The sequence below is a fragment of the Chaetodon auriga genome, chromosome 6, assembly GCF_051107435.1.
Source record: "Chaetodon auriga isolate fChaAug3 chromosome 6, fChaAug3.hap1, whole genome shotgun sequence".
Taxonomy (NCBI): Eukaryota; Metazoa; Chordata; class Actinopteri; order Chaetodontiformes; family Chaetodontidae; genus Chaetodon; species Chaetodon auriga.
Window position 1 is genome coordinate 12,032,361 of NC_135079.1, and position 10,929 is coordinate 12,043,289.

Consider the following 10,929-nt stretch of genomic DNA (forward strand, 5'->3'; position numbering starts at 1 on the left):
GCGAGTGTTGCAGGTTAACTTGCAAGGAGCAAATTGGCATGACAGCAAGTTTGCAGTGCAAACATGCAACAAATAAAAGGCGATTTGCAGGTTCAAGTGGGAAATGTAACATGAAGAATTATGCGTAAAAGAAGCAAAAAAAAAATAAAAAAAAAATCCAAATGTGGCATTCAGCTGATTTGCAAAGTGCTCCAGTATTTGCAGTGAGTTTTTTTTTAATAGCTCCCATTAATCAAATTTCACAATCATAATCACTGCACGTAACAAAATCTATCAGTTGTAAAACAACAGCCGATCTGACCGCTTTAACAGCAAATAATATAATATGTATATAAACTTTTTTTTTTTTTTTTTTTTTTTTTTTTTAGGATGAATGAATGAATGAATAGGCTGGATGTCAGAAGATGTTTGGCACTTGGCAGTGTGTTGTCATTATCCGCGGTGTTTAAGATGGGTCGACTGGCCACTTCCTTTTGGACAAAACCTTTTTCAGCTGAGCATTAATGGGAAATGACAGGTGTTAAAAGGCACTCCGCGGGGGAAAATAGTGCAACGGCGCCCTGGAAGTTTGGACACTAAAAAATTGTGACTTTTTCCAGTTTATAGTTTTTTTTTTCCTCCAGTAACAGCTCCTCATATATGAAGTAGTAAATTATGGGGTTTTAGCGCATTTACTCTAATTATACAATTTCTAGAATATCCTTCTTTTCTTTCCGTTTTTTTGGTATTGATTCAGCCTTTTAGACCGTTAAACAGTCCTCTTGCAGCAGGGAGAACGCTCTTCTTCAGTCTGCTCCTGGTCTCTGGGTGAAAATAGCTCGGTGTCCCCCGCAACGCGATTCTTTTCGTAATCCGTCAGACTGGTGATGGGGTGCATTGTGGATTTATGTGGGGGAAATTAGCATAAATTATGAGCAAATCTGCGTGTGCGTGTGTGTGGTCCCCGGCATTGCAAACCCTCCAAGCGGAAAGGTGGCCCTGGCCAAAAGCTTGAATAGCAATAGCTCAAAATAGGCTTCCCATTTGGTTTTCACATTCATATAATTGACTTATGGATATTTTATACAGTTTTCACCACACCATCCTCAAGGGTTTATTTGCATTTGTGAAGTACTTTAGAATCTTCTTTACATAAACACAATAGAGCTGATTGCCTCATGAAGTTTCAGTTTGAATAACGCTGTTTGCATTGTGTTGATGTTTTCATATCGTCTGCTTCCTCCGCTCAGCTCTGGGCGAAATTAGCTGAGAAAAACTAATAGTCGGCTCATCAGCAGAACTTGCTCATGGCAAATTATTTTGTATTGCATGTCGTAAACAATCTTAGACTGTAGTTAGAAAAGGAGCATCATGCCTTTACGCACTATTTTATCTGTTAAATGAGCGACGTCCTCACTCAAGCAGCATCACACACACACCACTGCAGAAACAGGATATTTTAATAAATCCACGTTTAGATACATGTCTGCCTTCACAACAGCACAGAGAGCTCAAAGCCAAATTTATGACAAAATACCATTAAACTGCAATACGCCGAATCATTTTCATGTCCACTCACATGTCCTATATACTTGTGAACTGCAACTGTAAAGTCCGCTGAAGAAGTATTAGCGCATACCTTCACACACTGAGTGCCATCGCAGTTCAATTCCGGTTGCCGAGCCTTTTCACCCCTTTTTCTGTCTTCAAATGGAAATGATTTCCATTGGCCCAAGGTGTCCATGTAAATAGGTGTAAATGAAACCAGATTATGCCTTCCTCCCAGCCCCCTCCTCCCATGGCAATTGTCATGTGATAGCAAAGAGGTGGCACATTAATGGAGCGCCTCTACAGGGGTCTTTTCTGCTCATGTCACTACATAAAACTATCAGATGGTTAGAGGAAGGCCATGGAGGCATCCACTTAGCTCGTCTCATCAAGGACGCCAAATGAAGTCTATTCAGCTCTGCTAGCCGGGACAAGCTGACTTACTTTGCGAGCAAGACTTGCAGCAGCCGTCACTCCATAAATGTGCACCGCCCGCCCGCCTGCACACCGCAGAGGCGCTCGACCTGGCCGTTTTACGCGCAACGCAACTCCAGCTTCGCCCGTGCTGAAACTTTCCTCGGCGGTTGTTTTCATGAAGAGCGTCAAGCTTTCGCCAAGGAATTAAGGGAGACTTTTTTTTTTTTGTTTTGCCTTTTTTTCCCTGAACACATCGAGGATGCCTCGTCCGGGAAGAAACACGTACAGCGACCAGAAGCCACCTTACTCCTACATCTCCCTCACTGCCATGGCGATCCAGAGCTGCCCAGAGAAGATGCTGCCTCTCAGTGAAATTTACAAGTTCATCATGGATAGATTCCCCTATTATAGAGAAAACACTCAGCGGTGGCAGAACTCTCTGCGGCACAACCTGTCCTTCAACGACTGTTTTATTAAAATCCCCCGGCGCCCAGATCAGCCAGGTAAGGGCAGTTTCTGGGCTCTGCACCCCAGCTGCGGGGACATGTTTGAGAACGGAAGTTTCTTGAGACGACGCAAAAGGTTCAAAGTGTTGACCTCATCCGATCACTTGGCTCCAAGTAAGCAGTCGGATGCTGCCCATTACCTCCAGCAGCAAGCCAAGCTGAGGCTGAGCGCCCTGGCAGCCACTGGCACGCACCTTCCCCAGATGTCAACTTACAACCTCGGAGTGTCTCAGTCGTCAACTTTTAAGCATCCGTTTGCCATCGAGAACATCATCGCCAGAGAGTACAAGGTCCCCGGGAGTCTGGCGTTCTCCACCATGCAGTCCATGTCCGCCGGGTACCCGCTCCACAACCAGCTGACGACAGCCTGGCCCCACATGTACAACACCAGCGTGATTGACACGGCGGCCCCCATCTCCATGGCGAGCAGCGACTACAGTGCCTATGGCATGCCCATCAAGTCCCTGTGTCACGGGGGACAGTCCTTACCGGCTATTCCTGTGCCAATCAAGCCCACCCCGACCTCCATGCCCGGTTTCTCGGCGTTACCTCCACACATCCCCGCGTTTCTATCAAACTCTCCACAGTCTCTGAGCCCGACCTCCCCACAGACAGCGACCAGCCAAAGCAGCCCGGCGACCCCGAGCGAGACTCTGACGAGCCCCTCCACACTGCAGTCTGTGGCTGTGCACTGACCAGCTGAACTCTCCCCCGCTGGCTGGCTCCCAGGCCCCCTTTTACCAATTCCAAAGTTTCTATTTTCTGTCGTCGGAAACTATCAAGGCGAGTTGCAGTTGCATATCGATTTATTTGTGTATGTGTTGAATGTGTCGCTTTAAATTGTGTCATACGAGTCCAGCACAGAATCGCACAGCGAAGTATTGCTCTTGAAAATGTAAATTATTTGATAGTTCTATTTTTCAGTTTATTGTGACATGTGAGTGTTGGAAGTGGAGCCACTGAGGGGACCCAGGGCCAGTTTGTTTTGGCACCATCAGCTCTGATTTCGGAGTGCTTGTAATTCCCGTGGCAGCTTTCTTTTTTTCAGTTTGATCAAAAAGCAAACCTTTTGCACCGTTTCTGTGTGACCACTGTAATGTCAATGAAATTGCGAGGCAATGGCTCCGTGTTGCTGTTTGCTTTTGATACTGGAATGATGGGTAAGGGTATACCAAATAGGAATAGGATTTAGATTTGTTCTTACCATCCCTGTATAAAAACAAAGCAAACTGACTTCTGGCATCTTTTCAGAATGGAAAACTAGTATTGTAAGACGTCCTCAAACATGCAAGATGTGAATATTGCAAATAACTGATACTGAAATGTTGTAAAATGCACTTTTTAGTTTTATGTTTTAGATATCTATTTTCCAGAAAATGTTCTGTGAAGCATTTAATTTAAAAAGGCTGTGGTGACCATGTGTATCAGATGCTGTAAATTTGTACTTTTTTTTTTTTTAGGTAAAGCATGCATTCTAAAAATTTGTGTTGTTACTGTTGTTGTTATTGTTGTTGTTTTGTTTCTGTTTGTTTATTTTTTGCAAGCATGCGTGCTTTTGAAAAGTGTGCACACAGTCTTCAATGAATTGGGAAAAAAAGCTGGTCATCGAAATATTTTCTCATTAAAAATGAAGTAAACAATCAAAAATGTTTCTGAAGATTTACTCAAAGACGATTTCACCTATTATTATTATTATTATTATTATTATTATTATTATTATTATTATTATTATTGGTCTCAGATAACACAGAATACAGTTATTTTTCTATTGGCAGATAATCTTTTTTTGTCGGATACCAATTCAATTTCCCCAATAATAATAATAATAATAATAATAATAATAATAATAATAATGTTTTTCATTTGTCTTTCGTCCGGACCTGTTTGATTGCAGAGTGTGAGAGTTGCAGAGCAGCAGTGGGGAGAGAAATGAGTCGTGCAGTCGATTAGGATGCATGGAGTTGCGATGCCATGGTCACAGCGCAGACAACTGGGCTCATTCATCAAGCTGTAGGCTAAACACAATTAAGGCCAACAATAAACATTTAGAAAAGCTGCACATCGTGTCCGAATTAATATTGGCGCATACTTCTAATGTCATGGAGGGCAGTTAAATATGTGTCATGTTGATTTTTTTTCCCTCCTCCTTTAATGGGTGCAACTGACTGTTTCGACCGTTTCATTTATTTATTTTTTTTGCCTATTCGGGGCAACTTTATTCAACAGGTTTATAAATACAGACGGAGAAATATCTGCAAAAAAAGCTCAAAATACAGTGTTCTTTCTTTTATTCGATTAGTTTTCAGAATTGCTTGAATTAAATAAAAAGAAATAACGCGCTTTATCTGCCTCCTCTATAGAAAGCAACAGCCTATTTCGGGGTATTAAACAAATACATTAGAATTCCGTCACTTTATGCAATCGAGTAGATCAAATAAAGGGTCTCGGGCCACTTCATTCTCCCTCATTCACTTGAATTGAAAGTGCAAAGAATAGCAAACTTAGACTGGGCCACCAATGTAGATTTAGCCTTTTTTCAGCAAGACAAAAAGACTGATTTTTCACAAACACATTGCTGACTGGGGAACTAGGAAACGAGCTGCAAGACCCTTTTGGAATTTAAATCCACCCCTCCCCCATGGACTGTTTGGACAACAGTGTTAGTTTTTTTTTTTTTTCCTCCCCACTTTGTGCATTTGTGTGTGTAACATTAATTCTGACTCTGGATGATTAAATGTATTGAAAGTGCATCGCCAGATTACAAGCTTTAATTTGGAATCAGATTTTATTTTTTTCTGGCTGGTCGTTACAATGACATTAAAACCACATTATATCAAACACATGGAACTTTTTTACTTTATTGTTGTTATTAAAGGAATTAAATCCAGCAACACACAAGTGGAGAAAAAAATGTAACAGCACATAATGACATACTTGTGCAATTTTTTTCTATTCATTTGAATTTCAGTGTACTAACCTTTGTCTTATTTGGTCTGTACTGCACTGTTCTCAGTAAAATGTTTATGTAAAATATATAGATGAATGTCTGAAAAGAACTTTTGTGAATAAGAGGTCATTCATTGTAAAGTCATCCCAGACTGTGAGATGTAAGAATAACCCAAAGTTTTCATTTGATGTTTTATGTGCTACTCTGGAGCAGACATGCAATATTCAAATGGAACATTGCATTAAAAAAACAAAAAAAACAAAACGACACCCTGCCATCCTGTAATTATGATTTAAGGCAAAGTGCATGGGGCTGATGTGCTGTGGAAACTGCTGAAATGCTGCACATCAATGGTATGGAGTCAGTCTGGAAAAACAAAGTGAGGGCGTTGTTTGGCTGCCATTCAGTTCCACTACAGTTAAAATAAACACCTTCAGCGTCTGCACAAACCTCTCAAACAAGCAAACGGATTCAACCCTGAAGAGATAAGGTGTAAAACCACTGGTGTTAAAAACGATGTAACAGGTGGGAGGAGACATCTTAGACCTCGCCATGGGAAGCTCATCTCTGACACCTGACAAAAATAAATAGTCTGGTCATTTTTTCTGAATAAAACCCCTCAAACAATAACCCTTTCTGATGCTATGAGTGTTTATTTATGCGCAAAACCATCCAATTTTTCAGCTTTTCTTTCCTCCCATAATACAAATAAAATACGCTCTCAGTCCATTATACAGACAAAATCTTCCACAGTTCAGTAGCATCAGCATGAACTCAGTTCCAAGTCTGTATTGTCCTTGTTCCCTCAACTATGCTCCACTTAGACAAAGCAGAAGGTCATCTTAGGCAGGGGATGAAATATAGACCACATGCAAAACCCCAATGTTGTAGTTTAATTAAAATAATTCATTAAAGTGGAGGCCCAAGGTAATTAGCATGTATAATTTATGATTTGCTTAATGCATGCAGGCAGTGGCCTCCGCAATAAACTCAACTTAACCTCAAGTAGGGAGCTGATACGGACAGGGTGCTGTTATTTACAGTGTCTTTATTGTTTGGATATTTGTCAAGAGGAAGCAAGTGTTTCATAAAACCCCGGCCGTTATCTGCCTTCCGCTGCACACAAACAACTTATTTGTTTATGAGTTTATCTTGTGGATTTACTCTCACTTATAAGAGAAGCTGTCAGATTAGAGATATTGGGATTTGCCCTGATTTTTTTTTTTGCTTTTCTTTGGAGCGCACGTGTTCACGGTTATCCGGCTGGTCACTGGCGTTGAAAGTAGTTTACGCTGGCTCGTTGAGCTGACAGAATGAGGACATGGACAAACACCACAAAGCTAGCTCCTCTCCTCTGCCACTGCAGACTGTCAGCACTGACTTTTAGAGGAGGCAAAATAATCAGCGATAGACAAAACTTGCATTAATTATGCTCGGCAAATGTGTCAATCCTTGACAAGCCCTTGACATTTTGAAACATGGCTAGTGGCTGTATTTTATTATATTCCTGCAAGTACATGCAGTTTTTTTTATAAAAACAACAAAGTAAAACAAATATTTTCAGATGGAGCTGTGGACCATGGTAAACAGATTTATTTTAGTGGTAAACAGAGCAGCGTGGTGCTCTCCTGATGGCTGAGGAAGGAGCCACTGAATAAAAATCCTTATTATATCAGACACACAATGACCGTTAAACCTATTTGTACAAGTCGTACACAGTAAATCTGACCATTCATGAGATTCTGTCAGATTTTGTCAGTGTGGGAATAATGCGAGACTCCTGTCCTCACAGTGCACATCATCATTATGAGACTATATGGTTAAATCATCAGTCATAATGTGCGGCTCTCAGGCTAAATACATTACATGGCTGTGTCAGAGGGCAGAGGGCAGGTATAGTGGGCAGCTGCAGGGAGAGGCAGGGGAACGCAGCAGCATTCAAGGCTGGCTCAGCCAAACACCCATGTGTGCATGAAATTAGAGTGTCAACATCTGATTCATGCTGCTGGGTGGTGACTGTGAAACAAATTATGTCAGCGGGTGGCAGCGGTGAAATTCCACTGAGCTGCAGCAGACAGTGGCTGCACGGAAGTTACAGCAGGCCGTAGATTCTGCTTTATAAACTGCAGTGAAACTTTTTATGTGGTAAATCTAGAGGCAGTTCGGAATCCAGCTCATCACAAAAATGAGTGAAACTATATTTTGAAGAATTGCGTTTTCAACGTATCCGTGAGGTGCAGGCAGTGAAATTTAAGCCCTCTAATGGAAGTAGGTGTCGTAAAGAAGATGTAATGGTCCTAGGAAATGGGGTGATAATTGTTATTCAAGATAAAGATGCATATCGTCGCAGGCGGGGTGTGTGAGGTGCAAATGAAAGAGCTCTGACATTGTCAGCAGCGAAACAAGGTTTTTATGAATAAAGAATTCACGTTCAGGAAACACTTCGTCAAATGTAATTTTAGGTGGAGAATCGTTTTACAAACTGTAATCCCTCGCCTGCTGCTCTTGATATTTCTTCTTTTTGTCCTTCTGTTGACTATTTTTGTAGACTTTTTCCCCAATCTGACTAGTGTTTTAGTGTCATACATCTTGTAAAACCCTTTAAGTCAAATGTATGATTTTCAGCCACATAAATAAAACCAACTTGACTTTATTAACAATGTTATATGTGATTTCCTTGGGCGGGACACTGGTTTCACAACACAACGAAAGCTACACACATACATTTCCCAATATCTGATGCAACCCTGCACCTTCTCTGTGCATACATAGATGGATCTCTTGTTATTGGCTCCTCAGTGTGTGAAAGTGTTGGGCAGGTTGAGACAACTAACAACTAACAGAAAACCATTCATCACACTTCAGGCTCCAGACCTGTCAACCTCAACCTCCAGCCATTACATCTGACATCTGACTCACAGGGGCTTCTTAATTTGATCGTTGAAGGGGTTAAAACCAGTCAAATTTGGATTCTTTTTGCTGTGTCCACCTGGGTGACAGTGTCTAATTCTGCTGTGTTAATTGTTGATGAACCTATTTTTATCCCCCAGTGGTTAATTGGCATGCCTGTGAAAGGCGTGTTCTGAGAGCCAAAGGTGTGCGTTCTGTCCCAGCTTGTCCTGTCTAGCCTAGTAAATCTGTTGTCCTTGCAGGGTGTTTGATAATCATATTTATTTTCTAATTCAAAGAAGTCCCACTGCTAGAGTTTTACCAAATGCTTGTTCACACAGAAGCTCTGTGTGGGAAGTCAGCTAAATACAAACAAGCCGCCTTAATGAACACACTCCAACAGATTTGACACTCCAGTGTTTTTGGTTCTCAAGTGCTTTAGCTGTGAGGTGTGAGAACTTAGTGCAGATCCTGTGGATTTTAGCAGCCTGCTATTTCCCCTTTAAAATGTGGGACGAAAAGCTAATTCATCACCTTTCCTTGGGATCTTATCGTAGCCTCTCCAGCCATAAACTAACACTCACACAGGACTTCAAAGGTGCACGAGATAGCAGAGGTGAGAGAAGGGGCCTGCATCCACTTGGGGCCAGTTCCTTCCAGAGATGAGATGGAGCTGATTAGCAGGAGTGTGCAGCGGGGCCCCGTGGGGCAGCAGCTGGAGGAGCACTCCCCTCGGGACCAGGGAGAGGTGTGAGTTTTGACAGCTCCTGTCTCTCCCCTCTGGATACTGCAGGGTCAGGGCACCCTCAGCGGGCCCGGGCTCTGCGCTGGATAGGAAGTCAGCAGTAATTGCCATTCAGCCAGTGGGACAGAAGAGGAGGCAACAATAACCAGCGAAGAACACACAGCCCGTTTCCTCTTTGTCTTGATGTGTTTGAGGAAGGATGCTACCTCCTCTCTGACAGAACAAAGCCGCAATAAAGTTCTCACAGTCAAATACAGTCTTGCAGAAGTTGCTGAGGCAGACGCATCTTTCTGGTGTAGCTGCTGTGCATTCAGTGGCCCTTTCCTATCCCGCCGAAGGCCCAGATGGCTGCTCGTTATTGCATAACAAGGCCACATTGTTCTGTTAATGTAACTTCATCTGTCTTTGATCTAATCTCATGTTGTCCTGGCCAGTGTGAAAATCCCAATCAAGTGCATGATCCGGCACTACGCTCATTGTGATTGTGATAATCTCCTGCATTGAAATTCCACTTTGTTCCTGTGTTTCTTTGTTAGCGAACACAATGTGAGGTTAATTAGCAGCCACTGGTAACCTCTGCGTTCCTGGATACTTCACCACAGCTGAAGTGTACTCTTCACCGGGGCCGCTGGCACTAACAAGACCAAACACAAGGCCTTGAGCCAATTGAAAGTAAGCAGAACACAAACGCAGCAGCAACTTAATCCCTTTCAGGCGAACACACAGGCCTCAAAAGTATCAACTGTAATTGTTTCTTCACGTCATTAATTGCTCTCATCATTGTTTACTCTCTTGGACTGAAAACACACAGAGGAGGAATCGGCTAAATCAGCACAGAATCAGGACATATTTGCATAAACAGGTTGCAGTGATCAAGTTTGTCAAACATTAAAAAGGCTTTAATGTGGTTATTATCTGACTCTGAGGTGTCACGGTGTAAATTTCTGTTTCTTCTGTGGCACAGAAGCTCTCAACACAGTGCATTTATCTGCAATATTGCCCTTCCACCACTTCAGATCTCCACATTCCCTGGTGGTCTAATTTATGTTAAGTCACAAACCTCCCCTATGGCTGTTTTGAAATGTTCAGAATGGAGACTGTGTGCTCCAGGTTTATGCCAGCACCACAATCCCCTGTATAATTGTTCTCTATGGGAAAGCACATCTCAGTGAAACCATCTGCAAGTCCATGGGGCAGTTTCCTAAGAATGAGTGGACTTCTTAGGGGGTTCCACTGCAATCCAGTTTCTCTTGTGAAGCAAGTAATTAATTCAAATCTCAGGAAGTCAATAGCTGCTTGGATCAGAGGCACGTAGCACACAGCTGCTGATACCTCCGAACACACTGCTTGTCTTCTCAGGAAGTCGCCAAACAAAAAGGTTACAATGGGCGCACACACCCATACAAGGCTCAGATAACACTCGTTTTAAACTGCGACTTTTGCGTACTCTTACCATGCGTTGCGCACTTCATTAAACTAAATTTTAGTGATGATTAGAGCCACCGATGCTCTTGGGAAATGGTGTTCTTTATGAATGATGTAATTCACCGTCATTAAACAAGCGTTCAAGGCTCTGTGGTTCCTCTAGCTACAATTACTTTATCTCACGTTGATTGTTTTTTTTTCTTGAAATTAAGGTTTTAAAAAATAACCTGCTGCAGAATATCATGCCATTGTGCTCAACAACTTGGCAGGGTCTCGGTTTTCCAGTTGATATCATCTTCAAATGGACTTGAGTTTCCAAAAATTGAGTGCAAAGAAGCCCCAGTTTGTGTGGCAGTTTTTGTGATGATGCACTGAAAAAGCTCCTCTCATTCTCTACTTTTTTGGGTCATTAAATTCATTAGCAAACGCGCAGAATGATGAAATGTGATGAAAGAGCCAGGGCAGCACTTTAA

The 10,929-nt window shown here is 42.2% G+C and overlaps 1 protein-coding gene across 1 annotated transcript; it reads left to right on the forward strand.

Moving 5' to 3' along the window:
- The first annotated feature begins 1,875 nt into the window (after positions 1 to 1,875).
- Positions 1,876 to 6,027, forward strand: foxb1a (forkhead box B1a). The gene has a single exon (XM_076732008.1). The coding sequence runs from the start codon at positions 2,204 to 2,206 to the stop codon at positions 3,143 to 3,145; it is 942 nt and encodes a 313-aa protein (XP_076588123.1). The 5' UTR covers positions 1,876 to 2,203; the 3' UTR covers positions 3,146 to 6,027.
- The last annotated feature ends 4,902 nt before the right edge of the window (positions 6,028 to 10,929 follow it).